The sequence below is a fragment of the Rana temporaria genome, chromosome 5, assembly GCF_905171775.1.
Source record: "Rana temporaria chromosome 5, aRanTem1.1, whole genome shotgun sequence".
Taxonomy (NCBI): domain Eukaryota; kingdom Metazoa; phylum Chordata; class Amphibia; order Anura; family Ranidae; genus Rana; species Rana temporaria.
The window spans coordinates 400,633,989-400,660,390 of record NC_053493.1 but is presented as its reverse complement, the minus strand read 5'-3'; the positions used below and the strand labels follow the sequence as shown (position 1 = coordinate 400,660,390).

At 44.6% G+C, this 26,402-nt stretch overlaps 1 protein-coding gene across 3 annotated transcripts in view; it reads right to left on the bottom strand.

Annotated features, from left to right (window-relative positions):
- Positions 1–26,402, bottom strand: part of PHF20L1 (PHD finger protein 20 like 1) — a 199,330-nt gene that overhangs the window by 108,771 nt on the left and 64,157 nt on the right. For 2 of the 3 annotated variants that reach the window (XM_040354986.1, XM_040354987.1), the window contains 3 exons: positions 22,706–22,907; positions 15,916–16,041; positions 14,414–14,496 (listed from right to left, as the gene is read on the bottom strand). In XM_040354986.1, the coding sequence (XP_040210920.1) occupies positions 14,414–14,496; positions 15,916–16,041; positions 22,706–22,907 (411 nt within the window). Of the gene's footprint in view, positions 1–2,722; positions 2,886–14,413; positions 14,497–15,915; positions 16,042–22,705; positions 22,908–26,402 lie in introns of those variants that run through there. The other variant, XM_040354988.1, reaches the window with a different exon arrangement.

Genomic DNA, 26,402 nt, shown 5'->3' with positions numbered 1-26,402 from the left:
GGCCGAGCATGACATTCCACACTGGTCAGCATTCAATCCTTCAGCTTTAACCTCTTCCATGGTAAAGGGAAGCAGGAAATTTGAAGGAGCTCAGTGGGCCAAATAATGAGGCAACTCCTGATGCCGACCCCGAACTGCTTACTCACAAAGAGTCTTCCGGGAAAGGACAAGCACTGAGGCAATGGCATGGTTCTCAACTTGGAAAATGCTCCACGTATAACCTTAATATCAGGAAATCGCTACAAGCAGAACCCAGTGCCGAAAGGTCACATTTCAGGATAGCCCTGCAATGTCTAGTCCAGTGAGATACAGGTAAGGCACTCCAAAGTCAGTTTAAGGAAGGGCCGATCTGGAAAGCTGCCATGTAGAGACCAGCTCAAACAGCCATGTAGTCTGGAATCTTGAAGAAAAAAAATCTAGTAAAACATGGATAGATGTCCAACATCTTAGGACACAAGCAAAAACAAACAAATACTGGAAGCAGGTGGCGTTCTTCTGAGCCGATGTATATTTTTTTTGTCAGCCTGTGTGTAATCGTCCTGTAGATGGCAATATAACCAGATACTCTATGATTTCCATTAATGGGGAAATTATTAGCGGCGGGGAGACCATAGACAATAATGGTAATTAGTCATTAGCCCTCGCATATTTGAGGACAGCTTTCACAGTTCAGGTCCTCTTTAAACCTAGAATTTCATTTTAATTGCTACGCGATGGAGCAAGTCTGAGCCTTACATTGCTGCTTGATCAATAAAAGGTTGTAAAAAGGCCGATATCAATCATGTTCAATCCAGTTCAGAGGAAGGAAAAACAAAACCCTCTATATCACAATGGAAGAAAAAAATTCTTTACTGACCTGAGATTAATTCCTTGGATACAAATATATCTCTTAGTCTTTAATAATCCACTCATTTAATAGTTATCTACATGTGCTGGGTTGGTGACTCACTAATGACGGAAGCAAAATTTAGGGTAAAAAGGAGCTTGCGCCTCAAACCGAATCAGCAATGGCAGCTCTAATACTTCTACCCTGACATAGTTCATTCACCCCACTTGAGCACTAGTCTGTATATCCCCCCCTTCACTACTAAACCATTTCTTAGTGGCGATAGTTTGACTGCCAATTGCTCCCTCAAGCAACACTGTATCCAAATTAACCTTATATAAAATGTTTTGATAGAACAGAGCTTTCTTCTGGTGCCAATACATAACGGGTCCTCCCATACAGCCACATCATCCATTCAAAGAGATTGCTGAATGGGGAGACGAGCCCCTGCTGCCACCGTGGCAGGGGGGGCTCATAGTTCTCAATGGAGCACTAGGTGCAGTGAAGTTAGCACACTAGTAGTCCATCCATATTTCCTCCAGCCCTATAACCAAAGGTCCAAACCTCAAAACCAACCTGGCCGATTAGACTGCTAGAGCCTATATATTGTACCTACAGTCCACTGATCACAGTTGCAGCGCTTTCCAGGCTCAAATCCAAAAATATTAAAAAAGGAACATTATAATCAATGTGGGGGGCATTTATAGATGTTTATGCAAATGGTGGAATTATGCCTTTAAATAAGATTATACATAGAGGGCAGAAGAGGTGATGTAGTTAATATACCTGTAATATACAGCGGTAGGATAGCGATGAGGGAGCTTAACCACTTGATTACCGAGCCTGTTTTTCAGATTCGGTGTTTACGAGACTAAAACAGTTTTTTTTTGCTAGAAAATTACTTAAAACCCCCAAACATTATATATATATTTTTTTCTAACACCCTAGAGAATAAAATGGCAGTCATTGCAATACTTTTTGTCACACCGTATTTGTGCAACGGTCTTACAAGCGCACTTTTTAAAAAAAAAAACACTTTTTTGAATTAAAAAACAAGACAACAATACATTTTGCCCAATTTTTTTATATATTGAGAAAGATAATGTTACGCCGAGTAAAATGATACCCAACATGTCATGCTTAAAAATTGCGCCCGCTCGTGGCAGGGCATCAAACTTTTACCCTTAAAAATCTCGATAGGCGACGTTTAAACAATTCTACAGGTTGAATTTTTTGAGTGACAGAGTAGGTCTAGGGCTAGAATTATTGCTCTCGCTCTAACGATCGCGGCGATACCCCACTCGCATATGCGTTCGCTTCTGTGCGCGAGCTCTTCGGGACGGGGCGTTTTAAAAAAAATTTTTGGGGTTTTCCTATTTTTATTTAGTTTATAATTTTTTTACACTGAAATAAAAAAAAAAAATTATCACTTTTATTCCTATTACAAGGAATGTAAACATCCCTTGTAATAGAAAAAAGCATGACAGGTCCTCTTAAATATGAGATCTGGGGTCAAAAAGACCTCAGATCTTATATTTAGACTAAAATGCAAGAAAAAAAAAAAATTTGAAACTGTCATTTTTTCAAATGACAAAAAAAAAAAATGTTGCTTTAAGACGCTGGGCGGGACTGACGTTTTGACGTCACTTCCGCCCAGCAGAGCTATGGGGACGGGTGAAGGAGATTTTTCCCTCACTCGCAACCCCAGTCAACAGCCGAACAGTCCCGATCGCCTCCGCCGCTACCGACGGCTACGGTAAGCGGCGGAGGGCGCGGGTGAGCGACGGGAGGGGGGAGACCGCCGTTATCGTTTACAGGACCGTTGGCACTAAAGATGGATACCTCGGTTGTGGCAGCAGCTGCTGCCATTCCCGAGATATCCATCTTTTAAAAACAGGACGTCTTTTGACTATGGGCCAGTAACCAAGTGGTTAATCTGCATATGGGCAGAATAGGGAGGTGAAGGGGCCAATATATACAGGTTATATGTAGACATAATTTGAGGTTTAAAAATGATTCCACAATCAATGAGTACCTTGAATATTTGCTGCTGCCTGATCTGCAATGAATAAATAATAATTCAATCGTTAGTTCCTCCTCCTTTCCTTTCCTTTCCTTGGTTGGGAAAGGAAGGGGTGGGCCCTCTGATGTAAACCCTACACCGTTTACATATTTGAATGTTATTCTGACCTTGTATTTATAAAAATGACAGTGCAGAAATAAGCATCTACCACTTCGCCATTTAGGCCTCATGCACACTGGACGTTTTTTGGCGTTTTTTACAGCTGCTGTTTTTGGCTGTAGACATTTTTTCCCACAGTCATTAAACTATCCATCCAGTTTTGGGCAGTGGCGTTTTTGAGCAAAAAAAAAAAAAAAAAAAAAACTATTTTTTTTCCCTATAAGGGAGTGAGAGGATCTAGCCCGCTCAACCAGCCCCGTTAGTCCTTCGCCTCTCTTTTTAGAGACCGCTTGGTCAAAGTGCGTGCATGTTAACCCAATTTCGAGTGCGTGTAAGTGTGGTGGTTTTTGTGGGAGGGGGGTGGGCGTACTAAGCGCAGGCTTACCTCGCATAACACACCCACCGGGAGCCGGGCTGAGACCACCAAACTCAATTCACATGTAGCTGAGACCGGGATCCGAACCCCTAGCTGCAGAGGTGAATGGCTTGTCAGCGCAGTGCCAATCGCGCTGAGCCACCGCAGCTCCCCAGCGTATAACATTTTTGATCCATTGAAAAATTAATAAAACATTTCTTCAAAGCAAAATATAAAAACACTAACGCAGAAAAACGATAAAATCCACTAGAGAGCACTATTGCCAAAACGTTGAAAAACGCACTGCAAAGCTACTGGCGTTTTTAGAATGTTATTTTAACGTCCAATGTGCCTGAAGCCTTAAAGGTATTCGGCAGTGGTAAAGTGGTTAAACAAATTCAATTTAAAACAATGCAAGTGCACAGGCCTGCTCCTGGGAGCTCACAATCTAACCTCGACTCCTAGAGCACAAATTAATAAAACAAATGCCTGAACCTTAACAGTCTCATGTCTTATATTTGAAACCATCTGAGGAAAGAACTGATGCATGGTGTTGGTTGTAAAAATCGTTTGGACTTCGGGTTTTAATAAAATATGTCATTAGCCATTACAAAAATAAAAACTAGCTGCTCTCGAAATTTTGTCCATCATTCCTCAGTAGGTGGTACAATAAAGTCTCACCAGTGAAACCCTCCATCTCGGCTTAATATATTTTTCTTGTCGGGCTTTAATTGCGGAGCGAGAGAGGGAGATTACAGCGGAGTCGCCACACGGTTCCCTAGGACAGATGATTATTACCTATGGTCCACGCAGCTTCATGCTCTGACAGACCTCCTATAATTTTACTTTGGCAAAAGTCTGTTTGTGTCCTGAGGTGGAGAGTTTCACTGGCCACACTTGTACCACCTATTGAGGAATGATGGACACGGTCACATATATGATCTATGGACTTTTATTTTAGTTACTTTGACACTAGTGGCGATCATTTAATCTGTTTTTATTAACCGTCATATTGACAGCTTTTTAAACGTATTCCATTATTATAATTTATTGTGTTTTTTTTTATTATTTTTTGCTGTACAATTGATTATTTAGCACCAAGCACAGTTTTTTTTTTTAACGCTCTCAATATTGTGGTGTAATTACCAGCCACCTGAAGAGCCCCATTACTAAAGAGGAACAAGAAGTTACAATCTGCTACCTGTATCTATAGTACCACTGTGAAAAGTCTGAAAGGGACTTGCATTTGCCAAGAGGTTAATGGAGCTCTTAACACTGGCAGTAGGAAATATTGGCACAAACCGGAGGAGGAAAGGGTCCTTAATCTGTTATAGTCCCAGAAAAATGTATATAAATTCATAAGCAATATGCAAGCACTAGTGGCAGCTTTCTGTAGCATAAGCCAGCTTTATGGACTCAAAAACAAGGGGAAAGAAAAGAAAGCCCCAGAGTGTGGCACTAATTAGAACTTTAATAAAAAAGCCATTATAAAAACTAACATGATTTGTATAGGTAAAAGCTCATCAGTAACCAATACTGTAGCAAACATCCCATTCTTTAGGAACCGCTGTGCTGGACAATGGTACCGTCTTCCCAGGCAAGGGGAGCTGGGGACGCTTGATGGTATCCCAGGGCCGCCTCACGCCTCTAGAGGGAGCAGTCGCTGCCACCCAGCAAGTCATCTCCTCCATCTGAAGTCACATCCGCTCACGAGAGTGATCTGGATGCACTCCAAGCCGGCGTAAGGCAGCCCCCAGGATAACATCCAGCATCCTCGGCTCCCCTCACCTGGCAAGATAGTACCATCATCTTTCTACAGGACAGGATGTTCGCTACAGTACTGATCACTGATGAGCTTTTACCTATACAAATCGTTTGAGTTTTTAGAACTGATTTTTTTTATTAAAGTTATAATTCATGCTGCACTTAGATGGCACTTTATCTTCTTTGCCCCGATTAATGGAGCTATTAAGACAAACCTCTAAGTTTAGTACAGTTGATAGCAAGTTGAATCATAATTTGGCCTTTTATCTCCCAGGAACCCCAGTGGCGAGATACCTCAGCCCCTATTTCCAGTTCTGCCTATTGCCCAGGCTATAGGTAAGCAAACAGATAGCAACACAATTTGCACTGGATTCTCCGTAAAGCTGCATTCACATCTCAGCGTTTTGATTCACAGACAGACAGATTTGCTGTGATTCTGCCCGCTATTTCAATGCGCTGAGGTGTGAATGACAAATCACAGAAAGCACATTTGAGATGCCGTTCATTCGAATGGCACCCAAAATCACACTGTGGCACTACTGCGATTGTGGCGCGATAAATCGCTCTGCAATCACGGCAATCCACATCACTTGAAGCTTGTCCGCCAAAAAAAGCAATGCGGGTTGCCGCTGAACCACACCGCGATTTTAGTTGCCATTCGAGTGAATGGCATCTCAAATGTGCTTTCTGCGCTTTGTCATTCACACCTCGGTACTATAAAATCGCTGGCAGAATTGTGGCAAATATGCCCGTGATTCAAAACGTTGAGATGTGAATGAAGCCCAAAGAGACTGACTGCCTTAGGAGGCAGGGAAGCGTCACAAGATACAGTGGAGAAGAAAAAAAAAAAAGTCACAAAAATTTCTTACAGACCCCTGAAAAGTGAGTAATTCCAGCCACAGGGGCTCAAGAAGGTTGGCCACACAGAGGCTTAAGAATGTAAAAAAATATACAGTTTGTTGCTTATCACTGCTCTTCTCCCATTGTACTGTACAATACTAAAAGGAGGATTTTTTTGTGTCAATAAGAGCAACAAGAACAGATCTACCTTTAATAAATAAGGCCATTTCTATCTAGGATTGTATTCTTCCTCTATACAAGACATGTACGTAAACACGTACAGTAAACATATTTTTTCCCCTCAATTGTTGAAACTTAAAGTGATTGTATACCCCCTTTCTTAACTTTTACCTACAGATAAGCCTATTATAAGGCTTACCTGTAGGTAAAAGGATCTCCTAAACCTGTATGGTTTAGGAGATATTCCCTTTGCATGCAGCCACTGACGTCAGCAGCGCATGTTCTCTGAATGCCCAGCTGAAGGTCCAGCAGACGCTGCCAGAAGTCTCCCGTGCGCATGTGCCGGAGCCGCGATACCCAGAAAACACGCAGAGGGAAAATGTCAGCTCCCTTGGCGTGGACTGGGATCACCTGCCAACGCCTCACTCTAAGGTAACCATTTCATAATGAGCTAGTATGCGGTGCATACTAGCTCTGTATGCCCTTTTGCCTTACAGGTTTAAAAAAAAAAAAAAAAAAAGTGTGGGTATACAACCGCTTTAAAGGTCCTTGCACACTGGGATTAAAAAACACTGCCTCCGGAGGCGCATGCGCGGGGACTCCAAGATGGCCGCCGGCGTCTAAAGCTCCGCTCCACCGCGGCCTGCAATCACTCACCGGAGCTGTCTGAGCGCCCCATCGGCTACATCACCGGGTCCCTTCGGTAGCGGACACTCGCTGGACTCCGCGGATGTCATCACCGACCGCCAGGACGACCGGGACGGCCCGGATGGCGGAATCTCCTGGCCCCCTCAGCTATGCCAAGATGGCGGCGCCGCGGGGCCTACATGAGGCGGACCAGCCTGGGGCCTCGATTGCGGATCAGGACCAGCCCCACCCGCAATCGCCAGGTACAGACTTCCCTCCCCTGGCTGTAGCAGCGTCCCCTGCCTCCACAGAATCCCTGCTGGGCAGGATGGGAGACGGATTCCCCACCACTCCCATGATGGATCCACACACTGGGATGCTGCTGTCTGTTTCCTCAGTGTGTGAGGCACAGGAGGAAACCCCTGTCCCCACGGATTTCCCATCCATGATGGCAGCCTTCTCACAAATGCTGTCAAAAAGCTTGGCTGTAAATGCAGCACAGATCACCTCATCCATACATGCGGATATGATGCACTTGGGGATGAGAATAGACACTATGGAACAAAAGACAGATCAGGCGGTGGCACGGATTAATCAGAATTCTGACAGGTTGCAGGAGGTTCAGGACCAATTGGAGATGGCGTTTTCTAAGATCGACGATTTGGAGAACCGTTCGAGACGCTATAACTTTAGGGTACGGGGGGTCCCGGAGTCAGACAAGGAGGTGCACCTGGCGATTAAAACACTCATTAAAAGCCTCATTCCGGATATTGCGGAGCACCGTCTGGAGCTGGATAGAGCTCACAGGGCTTTGCAAGCCCCCCGATCGGATGGACTCCCCAGGGACATTATAGTGAAACCGCACTTCTATGCAGTAAAAGAGGAGGTGATGAAAAGGGCTAGGCGCGCGGACACTCTCTCTTTAAATGGTCACAAAATTCAAATCTTCGCGGACCTGTCTCCCTACACAGTACAGAAGAGGCGAGCTCTCAAGCCACTGCTGCAGGTCCTTATGGGACGAGAAATAACTTACAGGTGGTCCTTCCCGCTCCGTGTGAACTTTTCATACAGAAACAAAAGTTTTGGCTTCTCATCATTTCCAGAAGGAGAGCGCCTGCTAACCCAGCTGGGTCTGATCACCCTGGAACATCAGAACCCACAAAACAGTCGGGGGGCTCCCGGTTCCACGAAGAGGCCTCCGCCGGCAAGTCCGCTGCAGCAAACCTGGCTGACACAGAACCATAAGCGTTCCAAAGAGAACTGTCAAACATGAGAGCATTTCCCCGAGGTCAGCTTTAACCGACGGCGACTCCGGCCTCTGAAGACATACCCCGTCCGGGACAGGATGGGGTTCCTCTGTCTCCCCCTGGTGAATCAGTCTTTGCCTCACTGAAAACGGATGGTACCCTTTAATGGCCCGGGGGCATTAATGCGGCCTTGTAAAACTAGTTGAAAACTTTTTCTTTTCCCTTTTTGCATTAATGACTTTTTTTTTTTTTTTTTTTTTTTTTTTTTTTTTTTTTCAGAGTTTTTATGGCTATTAAGATCCAAATATCTTTTTTGGACTTGGGGTACCTGACTGGGACTAATTGGGGGAGGGGGGGAGGAGGTCTAGGATCACCGGTGTTCACGGGGGAACAGCACTCTTTACTCAGTTAAACTTGGTTCCTGTTTCCTTTTTGTTCTTTATATACACTTGTTGGCATGTACTTCAGCCATTCCTGGGAGAGGGGTGGGCGTTTGGAGGTAGTTCACAGTGGTTGGGGAGGGGGAAGGGGGGCGCTAATTTTGGATTGTTGTATGCCTAGCGTTCATATTACACATGAGAGGGATTTACCGGTTCCCCAGGAGGGGGGTAGGGGGGGCCGGCTAGGGAGGCTCAGGTTCTTTTTCCTAAACTCTCCCCTGTTTATGTTTATATTTTTCTAACTGGTTTAGGGGCTCTGTAGGGCCTTTACTTGTCTGGGAGGGGCGTTCAGACTCAGGGTATCATGGGCTCTAGGATAGCCCTCTGCTATGGTTTAAAGGTGAATTGGTCGCGGTGGGCTCAGTGCACCTCCATTGGATCAGGAACACCGCTGGTGTAGCCAGATCCGTATCCGGTTTCCCGATCTTAGGGATTTACCGGCTCTCTAGGGCTATTGGGGTGGGGGCAGGCTTGCCCTTTTCACCCCTGGGTGGGGAGGGGTCAGGGGACCCCAAGTTTCATGTTACATACTGGTTGCTCTTTTTGGGCTATAATTTGATATGCTACTGCTATGTAATGACACTGTTTCTTTCCCCCCTTCTCTCTTTTTCATCTCTTTCGCTTCTACTCTCTCAGCATCAACAGTGGAGTTCTCCCAGGCATCGTAATGGGTTCCGGTCCTCCATACCAGTCGACTGGTCACGGGTGCTCAGCAGACAAGTCCTCAACGGCTCATTGGCCCTACGGGATAAAGGTAGGCCAATATTCTCTGGGATAGCTCACACACCTCTGATCCATGGCTGATGCACACTCTCCCCCACCAACGCTCAAGCTGATCTCCCATAACACGCAGGGCATAAATTCTCCGGTGAAACGCAGGAAGCTCTTTCAATTATATCACTCTATGCACGCAGATGTACTTCTGCTGCAGGAGACGCATTTCCCATCCTCCTACAGACCTACGTTCCTACACCACCGCTATCCTCAATTTTTTCTCTCCTCAGCAGATAACAAAACTAAGGGGGTGGCCATCTGCTTCGCTAGACACATTAATTTGTCCCTGGTAGAATCGATAATTGACCCACAGGGACGCTACGTCCTTATCTCAGGACATATAGATGGGGAACTATACACTTTTGTCTCTTACTACACTCCTAATAAGGGACAAAGATTCTTTTTTGAAGCGTTATTACACAAACTGCAACCGCATTTTAGGGGCACGGTGTTTATGGGGGGAGACTCTAACACAGCGTTTGACTTTTCGCTGGATAAGTCAGCCAACGGCACGACGAAACCTAAACGACCCTCCAAACAGAGCAGCAAAATAGCCAAGCTCCTACACACTGCAGGACTTATAGACATCTGGCGGGAGGCCAACCCGCGCGCAAAGGACTACACACACTTTTCTGCCCCCCACAACTCCTATGCCAGGATAGACCACATATTCACACAGGCCACGGCAATTCCTTTGCTATGTACCGCAAAAATCGTCGACTCCCCCCTCTCGGACCACTCCATGGTGACTCTGGTTACACGGAGGCCACAGGGCTCTAAGAATCCGCCTCGCTGGCGACTGAGGGAATCGCTTTTAAGCGACCCTATGCATTGCTCGTTATTAGAGGAGGCCATCAGGGAATATTTCCATATTAACGCCACAGGTGAAGTGTCTCCGGCCACGGTTTGGGCTGCGCACAAGACGGTCATCAGGGGAAAAGTGATCCAATTGACCGCTAAACTTAGACGGGAACACAGGGCGGACAATCTTAAGCTTACGGAAGACTTCCGTACACTGCAAAAAGCACACAAACGCCAACCTACGCCCGAGACACTGGCACGACTGGACGAAGCCCGCGCGCTTCTTAACCTCTCCCTCACAACGGCAGCGGAGCAGCATCTTCGGTGGTCCGGGGCAAAATTCTACTCCCAAAATGATAGGATGGGGTCTCGTCTGGCCACTAAACTAAGTCCCAAACAGAGGTCTTTGGCCTTCCCTAAAATCCGGGAGCCCACAGGGGACCTGACTCAGAACCCTACTAAGATAATGCACTCCTTTCTGCGTTTTTACGCAGACCTGTACAGCCCAGCTGGGGCGTCTCCCAGCCCGAGGAGGGGGGAATTCCTTGACGGACTCCAATTACCATCTCTTACTAGGGACCACAGGGATATCATGGAAGCCCCTTTTACCCAGGAGGAGGTTATGTCTACTATTAAGGCGCTCAAGCTGGGTTCTTCACCGGGACCGGATGGCTTTTCCACCGGTTACTACAAAAAATTTGGGGAATGCCTAGCACCACACCTGACGCGACTGTTCAACTCTCTCCGGGATGGAGCCCGATTGGATACTGATCTAAACTCCGCCTATATATCGGTCATTCCGAAACCAGATAAAGACCCTAGCGAGGTGTGTAACTATCGGCCGATTTCCCTGATAAACAATGACATTAAGATAATGACAAAAATGTTAGCGAACAGATTGGCCAGCTTCATACCTTCCTATATCCACAAAGATCAGGTGGGCTTCATCCCGGGGAGACAGGGGACGGACCAGATCAGACGGGCTATTGATGTCATCTCCCTCCTTAGAGCACATTGGGATGGGGGGGCGTCACAGGAGGGCTACCTGCTATCTATTGACTTACATAAGGCCTTTGACTCTATTGATTGGGGGTATTTGACGGGGGTACTGGGAAGGTGGGGCTTTGGGCCTAGCTTCCTTAACCTCATTGGATCACTGTATGCGAGCCCCACAGCACAGGTACGGTTAATGGGCAGATATTCGGACTCCTTCCAGATAGGCAGGGGAACTAGACAGGGGTGTCCTCTCTCCCCTCTCCTCTTTGCAATAGCTATTGAGACTCTAGCGGTAGCGTTGAGGTCAAATCCTGACATCAAAGGGGTAACATGCGGGCCTAGGGAGCACAAATGTGCACTGTACGCCGATGACCTCTTGCTCTTCGTTACTTCTCCCCTGCTCTCCACCCCAATCATTCTTAAGACATTACGGGAATTCAGTGAGATTTCGGGTTTGCGGGTCAATTTGGGAAAATCCCTGGCTATGAATGTCTCCGTCCCCCCGCTCCTGCTCAAACAGCTCTCCGGGAACTTCATTTTTCCTTGGGCTCCAGCTCAGATTCCATATTTAGGCATCAAACTGACACCGGATTATACGGGCCTTTTTAAGGCGAACTATCCTCATACGATCAGTAAGTGCAGGGGGGACCTCGAGAGATGGGCCAAGTGTGGCTTGTCTTGGCTGGGTAGGGTGACTGCGGTGAAAATGACCCTCTTGCCACGTCTGCTGTATTTGTTCCGTGCCCTCCCGATCCCGGTGAAGAAACAGTTTCTCACTAAATTCCAGGCGGAGGTTGTCCGGTTCATTTGGGGGAAAAAGGGATATAGGTGTCCCTCGAGCGTCCTCTTTCGGTTAAAGACCCACGGTGGTCTAGGGCTTCCTAACTTTTGGGGATATTATCGAGCGGCACAAATGACACAAATTTCGACGACGTTCTTCCGGGGCCCTAAGCCTGACTGGCTTGCGATGGAACGTCAAGCTATCCCTACGCATACCATTGACTATGTGTTGGGGTGCGACTCCAAACGCAGACCAGCCATTTTATCTCCCACGCTCTCCCACTCTGTAGCACTTTATACCAAACTATTCTCCATTGGCACCCTGATATCACCCTTGACACCTCTCTCGCATCTATTTCATAACCCTGACTTTCCACCGGGGATGGATATCAGGGCTTTTAGGTGGTGGACGGATAAAGGCTTGTATAGGATAGGACACTTTCTCTCCCCAGCGGGCCCACTTTCCCTTTTACATTGCAAATCTCAACTCGACATGCCCGACGGTGAAACCTTTAGGTTCTCCCAGATCTCCCACTTTCTCCGCTCTACATGGACGGATAAATCAGTGCCCCCAACTATAACTCCATATGAACACTGGTGTGCGAACTCCAGGGATCAGAGGGGTGGGATATCACTGATATATATAGCACTAATGACCAGAACCGATAAACCCTCGTATGCAAGGGCCTGGGAGGAGGACCTGAACACCACATGGAACACGGAGGTGTGGCTCCGCGCCTCGAAGCAAGCGTATAAAGGTATTCTAAATGTGTGTCTCATAGAAGCTAGTCTTAAACTAATGTTCCGGTGGTACTACGTCCCCGCCAGGCTGGCAAGAATGTTCCCGGGGTCCTCTCCACTGTGCTTTCGGGGATGCGAATTGGAAGGTAATTTAGTACATACCTGGTGGTCCTGCCCCCGCGTTAGATCATTCTGGAAAAGGGTGTTTCGCACCATCGGATCCTTAATGGGGATAGTGGTAACCCCGCAGCCTAATGTGGCCCTGCTGAACCAATGCATCCCAGGCCTTCCTAAACATTCCCGGATTTTGAGCACTTTTATTCTTTTGGGGGCCAAAATGACCGTGGCCAAAGCCTGGAAGAAAACCTCAGTTTCCTTCATGATGTTTAAAAGAAAAGTATCCTGGATCATGTCCCAGGAACAAATTGTAGCTAAGCGGGAGGATCAGGTGGATAAATTTAGGTTTATTTGGGAACCCTGGGCTACCTATTGCAAGGTGTCGCTCATCCCTGGGATGCCGCCTGGTAGCGAGTCCACTCCACTCACTGTCTGATTGAGCCTCTCTACCCTTCTCCTCTCTCTCTCTCTACCACGTTTCTCTCTCCCTTACCTCTCTGACACCTCTCTTGGTGGTCTGGACTGCAAACTGGTTCTTTGCAATGCTAGTTTCGAAGCTCCACTCGATACTGTTTGACCCGGAACGGGCAAGCTTTAGCAAGAGGGCGTTTTGGCGGCTGCAGGTCGGTGGCGGTGTGGGGCCTGGGGCCCCGGCTCTCAGGACGCAGCATGATCCCTAATAGGGGCGTCCGGGGAGCGGGGGGTCGGGGGCACCACATGGCTTAGCGGGAGTGGGTAGGGCGCCTTTGGAATAGTCACAAGCTTAAATCTCCTTCCACGGCATGTTTATTTTAGGGGGGCTGAACTGAGAGTTTCTTTGGGTATGGTTAGACGGGAGACTTGCTCTCTGGACTCTATACAGCTGTCTGGAATAGCTAGAGCGTTTTAATTGTTTACATACCACTGTTCTTTTATGACATTGTATTGGAAAATTCTTCAATAAAAACTTTAAATATTAAAAAACACTGCCTCCGAGTATCATCCTCCGAGTCTATGAACATTTAGAGGCCAAAAAATGTAAGGAAAAAAAACAACATGACAAGTGCCTTTTTGGGAGGAGTCAAATGCTCAAACACGCCTAAATGTGTTGTTTAGGGGTGTTCTGCGTTTTCATGTGTACATTGATTATAGTGAAAAATTAGCAGAGGGAAATTTTTTGAAAAAAAAAGTAAAAAAAAAAAGCAAATGCCCATAAACTCTCCTAAACTTGTGCATTTTTTACGCCGCTTTTTCCACCAGAGCTTCTGGCATTTTTCTGCTCCTAGTGTACATGGATCCTTAGAGTCTTAATATGTTTATGATATAATCACTCCAATATTTTGCACAACCTAAAACGTGGCCTAATTTATCAGTGATCACTAAATAAAAATAGTGGCTGTAGCAGGTGGGTGGAGCTGGGAATTTAGGTGCAGAGACCTCCCTGCCAGAGACCCTGAGAGGAACCAGGGTCTATGCAAAACTGAATTACTACTTGTGTGTGTGTGTGGACTCACCATTTAGTTAATAGTGCAGGAAACCAAGTCCTAAAGGTGGGAACCCCTTTTAAACAAAAGCAGTACAAGATAGATAACAAGAGTCTGGACAACACAAAGACAGCTAAATAACACTGCCTTCCCCTTGTGCAGTTGAAAAGTTTTGCAGCAGAACAGGCACTAGTTTTAGCTTTAGCTTGAGTAAGTTACAGCCCTGATGTAGGTCCCTGCTGGGATCTTGTAAAAGAATGACACTTTCCCAATTTCATACCTCCTGCAGCTTTGATGGCTTTTCAGTGGCTTGTGCCTTCTTTTCTGCAATATCCAATACAACAGCTTTGGATGCCAATAAACCTTAACAACGAAGAAAGATAGATTATAAATCTATTCAAAGAAAAGAAATGCAATTATGCAAGTAACAGGAAGGGACATGTGACTAAATGTGTATTTTCTACATTATAAACCAAATATTTAAAGTCGTGGGGCTTCAGCACTAGGCGTCAAATGAAGTAGAAGAAAAACCTAACTATGTTTCCCTCTCCGACTCTCCTACCTATTTTGCCTAACCTATACAAAAAAATATATTTTTCAACCGCTTTAGGCTGGTCATGTGATCGCACAGCTCCGACTCCCCTGTGTTAATGAGCAGCTGCTGCAGGGAAGAGGAGGACTAAGGGAGTCTATGGGTGATGTCACGGTTCCCAGAATTCAGAGCGGTTGCCAAACATTCCTTTGCACGGAGCCTGGGGATCACGCGTTTGTCTCGGAGTGAATTACTATTAGGTAAGTATATAGATCTTCTTTATACAGATTAAGAAGGATAGGTAGGAGAAGGTGGGAGGGAACATTTTTAAGCATACTGTATACAGTATATAGTTAGGGTTTTCTTACATTTTTATTTTGTGAACTCAGGTCATTGACGTCTAAATGTTCCAGGAAAATTTAGCAGCATCAGTATGGTAACTTGATCATAACTCTATGGGGTATACAGTATTTATAAAATAAGTGAATGGGACAGGGGGAGAGAGAGGGGGGGGGGGAGAGAGAGAGGGGGGGGATACACCGGGGTGAGCTAGGAAGGACAACAACAGCGAGAGACGGGTGAGCTAGGAAGGACAACAGCGAGAGACAGGTGATTTAGGAAGGACGACAGAGAGAGACGGGTGAGCTAGGAAGGATGACAGAGAGAGACGGGTGAGCTAGGAAGGACGACAGATAGAGGCGGCAGAGCTATGAAGGACGGCAGAGCTATGAAGGACGACAGAGAGATAGACGGCAAAGCTAGGAAGGACGACAGAGAGAGACGGCAGAGCTAGGATGGACGAGAGAGACGGCAGAGCTAGGAAGGACGGCAGAGCTAGGAAGGATGACAGAGAGACGGCAGAGCTAGGAAGGACGACAGAGAGACAGCAGAGCTAGGAAGGACGACAGAGAGACAGCAGAGCTAGGAAGGACGACAGAGAGAGACGGAAGGACGACAGAGAGAGATGGCAGAACTAGGAAGGACGACAGAGAGAGATGGCAGAACTAGGAAGGACGACAGAGAGAGACGGCAGAACTAGGAAGGACGACAGAGAGAGACGGCAGAACTAGGAAGGACGACAGAGAGAGAGACGGCAGAACTAGGAAGGATGACAGAGAGAGACGGCAGAGCTAGGAAAAAGGACAGAGAGAGAGGGGGGAGCCAGGAAGGCAGACACACGGACAGGAGAGTGCAGGGAGAGACAGCGTGGCAGGAGAACAAGAATGGCAGAGACACAGCGGCAGAAATACCTGTTATTTTATTTAGTCGGGCACGTTTTGCTTGGAAGGTGGTAGTCTGGCTCAATTTTCTTTTAAGAATCAGATCTTCAACTCTCTGCTGAGTGGGCAACTTTGAGACCTCTCCCAATGGAATTTCTAGTTTCAAGACATAAGAAGAATATTCTGTTAGCGAGCCATAGCTACTGTAAAAAACAAAAACAAAAAAAAAACACAATAAGTCGTATTAAAGAGTAACTTCATGGAGAGTGTGGAAGGGATAGATACCATTCCCTTGCTATCTGTAAAACCCATTAGGGAAATGTCACCTCACATTCTGTCCCTGTGGTTTAAAGACAAGGAAAAAGCATAAACATTGAATACATTTTGCCATGCTAAAAATTTTCATTACTTTGTGTCCCTCTAAATAAATTTCACGGGTCTTGCAGGGGACACCAAGAGCAGTGGGAACCATGGGCTCCCTCTGCTGTCCGTTAAAATCCTGTGAGGAGGGTGCAGGGGCATGGCTTACCCAGGTCGGGGGTGCATGCGCACAGGTGCCTCCATAGTACCCGACTTACTAAGGAGGCAGGAGAGAAGCGGACAACGTTGGCGGGAAACTTCCAAAGAGGAGGCAAGGAACCGCTTTGTACACCATCTCTGCATAAAGCAGGTAAGTATAACACCTTTTTTATTTTAGCCTCCAAAAATATTACTTTAGGATCATTTTAAGACCGGAGTTTAAACAGCCATGCCATTAAAGCCAGAGATTGAGAAGCAGGATGGAATAGAGTGCACAAAAGACAGCAGATCTGGCAGGTTGGGAGGAGGCCATGGGTCATCTGCTTAAAGTGCAAGTATGTCTGTGTACCAGGTTTTTCTGGGCCAATTTGGTGCAATGCGCAGTCTTTCTCTCTTGTTTTATCTTTTTGAGCAGACAAGGTAGATATCACACTGTGGGCAAGGCATAGCCTGAGATGAAACCAGAGAATTACCAGTGCATCCAAAGCCAAACGCTAGAGGATTCTTGATCCTAGTCACAAACGGAGGTGAGTCTGGAGGCTAGAATGTCTGCAAGTGGTCCCCTATTTCTGAAATATCAGATTGAAGATGCTTAGGTGAGGGGCCCATTCCTCTGTATTTAGGCAGTGGCAGCTAAGGTAATACGCTAACCAGATGTCCATTCCTAAATGTGGACCACAGAGATCGTTGGACATGAGATTACCTGTCTTTCTTCCATCAAGGCTGCATGACCCCTAGTGCCCCGTTAATGATTGATATAGGCCACAGCTACTGCTATGTCTGCTGCTCTGCTCTACAAAAGGGGGGTCCAGTGTTACAGAGCCATTAATTTTGCTTTGAACTTCAAGATGTTGATGAGGAGGAGCTTGGCTTCCACAGGTGACAATGTTTCCTGGACCATACGGAACGAAACACTCCTCCCCAGCCAGAAAAACTGACATTGGTTTTTATCACTTTTCGGTGATTGGAAAGAACTCCCTACTGTTAAGTCTTGGGTAAGAAGAGAGGCGCGCCCATTGTCCAGAATAAGGAAACTCTTGACGAAAAATATAATCGTTTATTGGAGGTAAAACATGCACAGATAGAGCCAACACATTTCGAGGGAAGTATCTCCCCCTTCTTCAGTGCCAACATGCAAACACAGACATAGATAAGGTATAATCAATATTTTTTATATAGGCGTTACTCTAGAGCCGAAAATAATATATATAGATTAGAACAAGAAAATATATACAGCGGTAAAATAATTATTGAAGATGTTACCATTTTTCTAGGTAAATATATTTCGAAAGGTGCTAGTGACATAAAATTTTCACCACATGTTGGTAACAATCCATGCAATATATACATACAAAGAAACCAAACCAAATCAGTTCAGACATTAAGTTATGTGTAATAAAATGGAATGGCACAGGGAAAAGGTATTGGAAGGCATGGAACGCTCAGATACCAGCTGAAATCAATCAGTAATTATAAAGCAATCCTGTCGCTTGTCCAAATAATATAATATCAGCTGGTTCAGTCTCGCAGGATGGCCTATAAAAAGGTGTCTCATTATCAAGGTGTCACACAAGAAACATCTCATGATGGGTAAAAGCAAAAAACTTTTGGTTACAGGATGTCTGAACTTGTATAGCACCTTTAGAAGAAGTACAGTATATTTACCTAGAAAAACGGTGATTGTTCAATACTTATTTTACCCGCTGTAATATATAATATATACACACACACACACACACACACACACACACACACACACATATATATATATATATATATATATATATATATATATATATATACACACACACACACACACACACACACACACACATATATACACATACATACATACATACATACACACACACACACACACACACACATATATATATACACATATATACAGTACAGACCAAAAGTTTGGACACACCTTCTCATTCAAAGAGTTTTCATTATTTTCATGACTATGAAAATTGTAGATTCACACTGAAGGCATCAAAACTATGAATTAACACATGTGGAATTATACATAACAAAAAAGTGTGAAACAACTGAAAATATATTTCATATTCTAGGTTCTTCAAAAGTAGCCACCTTTTGCAGCAGACACATCTCTAGAACTGGTAAGAGGAGACTGTGTGAATCAGGCCTTCATGGTAGAATATCTGCTAGGAAACCACTGCTAAAGAAAGGCAACAAGCAGAAGAGACTTGTTTGGGCTAAAGAACACAAGGAATGGACATTAGACCAGTGGAAATCTGTGCTTTGGTCTGATGAGTCCAAACTTGAGATCTTTGGTTCCAACCCCCGTGTCTTTGTGCGACGCAGAAAAGGTGAACGGATGGACTCTACATGCCTGGTTCCCACCGTGAAGCATGGAGGAGGAGGTGTGATGGTGTGGGGGTGCTTTGCTGGTGACACTGTTGGGGATTTATTCAAAATTGAAGGCATACTGAACCAGCATGGCTACCACAGCATCTTGCAGCGGCATGCTATTCCATCCATCAGGACAATGACCCCAAACACACCTCCAGGCTGTGTAAGGGCTATTTGACCAAGAAGGAGAGTGATGGGGTGCTGCGCCAGGTGACTACCTCTTGAAGCTCATCAAGAGAATGCCAAGAGTGTGCCAAGCAGTAATCAAAGCAAAAGGTGGCTACTTTGAAGAGCCTAGAATATGAAATATATTTTATTTATTTTTATATTTAGTTTTGATGCCTTCAGTGTGAATCTACAATTTTCATAGTCATGAAAATAAAGAAAACTCTTTAAATGAGAAGGTGTGTCCAAACTTTTGGTCTGTACTGTATATACACACACACACACAGACACACACACACACACTAAAATTACATGGGGTAAGATCGAGTGAACAAAACATATGTAGTGCCTGTTAAAGTCAATATGTGTAAAGCATGAAAGTACAAAATACAAATGAACATCTTATAAATATTAATGATAATAATAATAATAATAATAATAATAATAATAAACTATAATAATCTATGTGTACACAGGATGATAAAGCAATTCATAAACACCAACATTATATATAAATGTATAAATATAACAGAAAAAAAAAAAAAAAACTATGCAGCTGTCGTACCAGCAGGGTAGCAGCCCATATCTCCACAGCACCATCCAATATCTATCACAAACCATTACATTGGTCCAGCGCGGTCTCTAGCTCAAACTCAAGAGAAGGTCATCTAGATAACTTGTGGCTTGGATGCCCGAGTTCTAAGAAGGAAAAGAAGTGGTGCGAGGATAGCAGAAGTGAGCTTATCCACATTTGAAAACATGTTGCATGAAGCTCATGATTCAGATGAAAAGGATGCAGGGTAGAAAAATCTTCTGCAGTCGCCTCTAACACTGCCTTTGGATCCTTCTCATTCCCTGTCTGGAACAGGCATATTAGGATCCAACTCAGGTAGAGAATAAATAACTGGGGAAAGGGCATGGCATTTGGTAGCCCCAGACAACGATAACTGCATTAAGGTCATTATCTGAGGAACTGTGACATGGATGCAGAGAATGCTGTTTTTGTCAGGTAGGTCACTTGTTGCATGCCTTAGAGCTATAATTGGACGCAGAGCCTGTTAAAAGAGGTTCCTGCTCCAGTGCAAGGGAAGCATTACATTTCGAGGATGAGCGTTCTGCAGGCATTTAGAAGAGTAAATGTCATCCTGGCGTTTAGCCGTGGCTCCCTTTGCTTTGTTTGAGGGCATTGTCCCATTGGGTACTCATGGAGTATGAGGAGGAACATAGAGTAAGCGTGTAAAGGAGTGCTCGGCAACCCGTCTATAGACCGTCCTGTAACAAATCCTTGTGACGAAGGTACTGAGTACCTTGAAAGGGCTTTAGGTGGAAGAGGTAAAGTGTGTGATCAGTGGTCTGATGCAACGCCTGGGTCATCCACCGAAAACTAAGCTCGAAGTGGTTGAAATGTAGTGCTTATTTTGAAAGGTCTCTGCTTCACCCATCATGATGGGTATACCCCCGAAGGGGTGTTCAGGGTTGGGTTTCTACAACATTTGGACCATGGCCCTGGACCTGTAATCCAAAGTTGGGACCTGGGTACAGCAGCTCCCAAAGTTCTATTGAGGTTGATCCCACCTGGATGAACTGCTTCTATCTGTGGCATTAGAAAGCAGTGGAGAAGATGATTTAAGAGTTGAAGAATTCAAAGATAAAATAGTAACTGGTTCACACTTGACTACATTTCTAACTCCGAACAAAACACTGCTATAGCGTTAATGCGCTTCAGTATAGGCATTAGACTGGCCTTAATGCGCTTCAGTATAGGCATTAGACTGGCCTCAACCTGCCTAGCGGTAGTCCCGGGTCTGGCTCGGGGTGGAATTATAATTACATTATTATTTGTTATAATTGTTTATAGTTATTTATCATATTATAATTTATGATTTTGTGTTTCAAACTTTATCATACCCGGATGTTTACTAGACTCTTGTTTGGACAAAATTAAGTGAGTTATTCCTAAGAATTACAGGCCTACAATATAAAACGCCAAAATTTCCATACAAAATAATGGTACCGCTTTCAGCACCTAAAATCTGAAAGAATTATACCGCCAGGGAGGTTTAAAAGTGGTTGTAAACCCACTCTTGCAACTTGCACCTACAGGTAAGCCTAGATTAAGGCTTACCTGTAGGTGCAAGAAATATCTCCTTAACCTACAGGGTTAAAGGAGATATATTCACAGAAACGGGCACCGCTGTCTACGGCGCACTGAGTGGTGCCGTTTTTTGTAAATGGCATTAACTGGGTTAATGCCGTTTTCGCATGCGCGAGAGTGACGTCATCGCCGCTCCGGCCAATCACAGCGCCGGAGCAGCGATAACAGGAAATAGCAACGAGAGGACATGGTGGCGGCGGTGGACGGGACCAAGGCGGGCTTCGATCTCAGGTAAGTGACACATAATGAGCTAGTATGCTGTGCATACTAGCTCATTATGACTTTCTCTTGCAGGTGAATAAAAAAAAAAAAGAAAAAAAAAAGGGTTTACTTTCACTTTATTGCGCTTTAGTATAGGCATTAGACTGGCCTTAATGCGCTTCAGTATAGGCATTAGATTGGCGTTTCAGTATAGGCATTAGACTGGCGTTTTACAAGCAGTATTGGTACTTTCAAAACGCTCCCCACGCTATGTGCGCGGTTTTGACACATTTGATGCCTGATAAAACTGCTCCACAAAAGCCTAGATTTTTTTTAAAGGGAAGTAACATTACAGGAAACAATTTGAGGTGTGGCTTGTCATGGTGAATGTTCCCTGTGCATACTACATTAGCAGGGAAGGTGGCAGAAGTATGGATTCCTATACTATGCTTTTATCTCATGTTTGGCCTCCTGCACATGATGCTGATGTATGAGCAATTGGCTGAGCAGAAGAAGAAGAGAAGGGGGTACCCAGGCGCTATTGGGTACATCCAATTGTCTCTCAGAGATATTCTAATGGGAATTTTCCATTTTCATGCCCTGTATCATACCCTCAGAAGTTCATGTTGGCCATCTTCAAGCAGCACAAACAAGAAGTGCATAGAAGGAAGTGACTGCAAAACTCTATGCTCTCCTATATCATTACAGGGCATTGTGGGACATTATATTCCTCCTGTATGATTTTTTTTTTTTTTTTAACTCCTTTTAACGTGCTGCAAACGCCTGCCAGTGCGTTTGTGGAGCGTTACAAGAGACTTTAATGAGAGGCGTTGTAAGGCTTCAAATTCCTCCAGACTCAACATCAGGTTTCAATTTTGAAGCAACACTAAAGCTTCATGTTTTGATAGTCTGAAGAGCATTGTGTGCTGTCCATAGTATCATTTACATAAGCGTTGGAGGAGTGTTAAAAACGCCCCTTAAACCGCCTGCTTTTAATGCCAGTGAGTGAGTTCTCTGCAAGGGACAAGAGGTCCATCACCTTAGGACAGCAAAAATGGAAAATAGAACAGAATAGGGCAGGGTTGCACGCAAGGGTCCTCGAAAACGTTGCCACTGTCCAATCACCTGAAGGTACAAGAGCATCACTCAGGGTCTATGCGTACTTTGCCTGTGTCCTGTACTGTACAACTAAGATGGAGAAATCTCTAAAATAAACATAAATATATCTATTCAATAAATAATAATAATAAAAAAAAAAACACATGTCCTCTATAAAAGGGTGCATGCAGCCCCTTGTGCTCAGTCACCACAGTGATAACATTTAGCTGTTCACAAATAATGCTACAGTCACATTGAGCGGCCACCTTAGGCACAAATTCTACCTAAAAAAAAACGAAATACCTATTTTCTGGCTGGACGTTGGCTCTTCCTCCTTGTGAAAAAATTCCAGGGGTCTACTAATTGGAGTGTCCTCTCTTTTAATAGACGTTTTGTGTGTTTTTCTTTCTTCTTTGTCCTTATTGCTGTTCACACTGGTCCTCGGTTTGCTTGTAGCCTTATTCTTGACCACTGCAGCGGCTGCTTTCACTAAGGCAATCCAGTCCTGGATGAAGAAAGCAGGTTTGTCAAAATAATTGAAAAAAGCAAAGTATACAGTTCATGGAGGTATTCGACAATGCAATGACTTCTGAAGAACTAAAAGACCCAGCAGAAAAAGGAATAAGTACTTGTTTTATTTATGGTATTCTAATAAAAGAGTGGGTAAAGAGGATCTAGGCTAGCCATAACCCTTTTTGGTGCCATGCATACAGTGGGTATAGAAAATAATCGCCACCCCCACCCCACCCCCTTTAAAATAATCAAATTGTGTTGCTTTGCAGCCTGAAAAAAAGACACACGCCCTTTTTGTTTTATCCAGTTGTATTTATGCAGTGTACTCTATAACATCCAAGTGAAAGATATAACACCAACATGTCAGAAAAAAAAATTCACAAAGACTCAAAAACAATCACCGAGTTGGAAAAAGAATTACCCCCCCTTATGTCAATATTTGGTTGGACCACCATTTGCTTTAATTCCAGCCTTTAGTCTGTTGGGATTTGTCTCTACTAACTTTGCACATCTAGACTTTGCTATATTTGCCCACTCTTCTTTGCAGAACTGCTCAAGTTCCCTTAACCACTTCAGCCCCGGACCATTTGGCTGGCCAAAGACCCGGCCACTTTTTGCGATTCGGCACTGTCGCTTTAACTGACAATTGTGCGGTCATGCAGCGTGGCTCCCAAACAAAATTGACATCCTTTTTTCCACAAATAGAGCTTTCTTTTGGTGGCAATTTATCACCTCTGCGTTTTTTTTTTTTTCGCTATAAACAAAAATTGAGCAAAAAAGCAATATTTTTTTACTTATTGTTATAATAAATATCCCCCCAAAAGTTATAGTGTCTACAAAATAGGGGATAGTTTTAATAGCATTTTTAATAATATTTTTTTTTTTTTTTTTTTTACTAGTAATGGCGACGATCTGCGATTTTTATCGACACTACAACATTATGGCGGACACAACGGACACTTTTGACACATTTTTGGATTTTTGGGACCATTTGCATTTTTACAGCGATCAGTGCTATAAAAATGTACCAATTAATGTGAAAATGTCACCAACAGGTAAGGGGTTAACACTAGGTGGCGAGGAAGGGGTTAATTATGTTCCCTAAAGAGTGTTCTAACTGAAGGGGGGATGGGACTGACTAAAAATGACAGAGTGCTGTTCATACTTTGTATGAACAGACGATCAGTCATTTCTCCCCCTAAAAGAACCGGGAGCTGCGTGTTTATACACACAGCTTCTGGTTTTCGCTCTGTCACGAGCGATCGAGGGTGCCCAGCGGTTATCGCGCCCGCCGGGCACTCACATCGGGCAATGCTGCCGAGCCAACCTGCCTCAGTAAAACTGCGGGGGTCGGCAAGCCGTTAAAATTTGATGGTGACCGAAGTCTACAAGTCATTCCACAGATTTTAAATGAGGTTCAAGTCTGGCCTCTGACTAGGCCATTTACCTTTTTCTCCTTCGACCACTGTGCTGTCATTTTTGCTGTGTGCTTTGGGTAATTGTCATGTTGGAAGGTAAACCTTCTTCCCATTGATAACTTTCTGGCAGAGGGCAGCAGATTTTTCTCAAGAATTTGATAGTATTTTGCCACATCCATTTGTCTTATATCCTGACAAGTGCTCCAGTCCCTGCCATAGAGGTACACCCATAACAGGATTTTACCAGCTCCATGCTTTACTGTCGGGATCGTGCTATTTGGATGGTGAGCTGTATTGGATTTCCTCCAGACATATCGTTGGGTGTAGAGACCAAATAAATACATTTTAGTCTTATCTGACCAGAACACCTTTTTCCGTGTGGCTTTAAGGTGCGTTTTGGCAAAGCTCAGTGGTGATTACATGTGGCCTTTCTTGAGAGGAGAGGCTTTTTTTCTTGCAACCCTCCCATATAAGCCACATTTATGAAGAATTTGTGATATTGTTGTCACATGCATACAACGACCACTCTTTGTCAGAATCTCCTGAAACTGCTTCAGAGGTGCTGTAGGCCTTTTGGTAGCATCTGACCAGTTTCCTCCTGGCTCTTTTACCCCGTTTGGAGCTACGTACTGATCCAGTGGGAGAGTGTTTGTGTTGTACCAAATACCTTCCACTTCTTAATAATAGACTTCACTATGCTTCTAGGCATTGATAAAGCCTTTGAAATGTTTTTGTATCCATCTCCTGACTAGTGCCTGTCCACAACTTTCTCCCAGAAATCCCGGTGACAGTGCCTTGCCAACCATAGTTGATCATTTGCTTCCGTTGCACTATCAGGGACTGAAATCCATGCTGAGGCAATCGAAATGACCACAGCAGATTACAGTTGGTTGTCAAATGACTGTGTGTGCGGATGAGAAGGGCGATTAGCTACAGCTGATTGAGTCTCCAAGTCATTTTTTGGAGGGGGACGGTGATCTTTTTCCAACTCAGTGATTCCGTTTTAGAATAATTTGCTGACATGTTGGTGTTCTATCTTTTACTTCGGATGTTATAAGTTGCACTGAGTAAATACAGCTATATAAAACAAAAACTGTGTGTCTTCATTCCATTTTTTTTTTTTTTTTTTTTTTAAAGGTGGGCGATTCCTTTCTATACTCCCTGTACATTTTCAGTAACAAAAAGGTTTGAAATACTTACCTTACCTGGAGTAATTTTTTCCTCTGGGCGTACCTTGAATAGAGCAAGCGCAAAGAAATTAGCACCGGGACTTCAGAGAAAAATTTCCTTTTCTAAAATCTTCAACATTTTCACCGAAGTGTCACACAAAAGGGCACCCTCCTATGTCACACTACGTTTTAGGGGCCTGAGAAAAAAAAAGCAGGATGCTCTGAAACGCGTAGCCACATCCACAGGACAACCCTTGTGATGTCACGACCACACCTGCTCCCCTGTGCACTCCAGGATGGTTACTGGAACTTCCTGTTTCGGGTTTCCAGCAGTCCTGAGTCACCTACAGAAAGCCTGGTGGCTGCACAAGCAGGAAGAGACATCAGTGGGGCAGACAGTGGTGTTCTTGTGGAGATATGCCTTTTATCCGTTAACCCAGTGAGTTGCCAATTGTATTTTAATAAAGTGAATGATTTTAATGCTACACTAAGTGGATGCACCTTTCTCCTTTTTTGTACAGAGGCTGCTTTCTACTCTGGGGTGGCTGTCCTATGTGAGCCTGTGGATAGCATTATAGGACTATTTGTTAAAAACGGAACTTCACTTAAAAGGGGGAGTTCCACACTCCCGCCTCCTCCACCCCCTCCTGCTTAACATTTGGGACATTTTATTTGGGGGTGGGGGGTTGCGGGTATCTGGTTTTGACAGTTCGGCCCCCCTACATACCCTGCAGCTTTCTGAGACATGTCACGGGTCCTTGAAAGCTGCAGGATCAAATAGTGATTGATGAGTGGCTTGCGCATGCGCAGTGAGCAGCCAGCTGTGAAATCTAAAGCAGTCACAGGCAGCTGCCCACAGTTGGTATGCTGGTGCTGGTAACTGAAGCCCGGTGAAGAAAC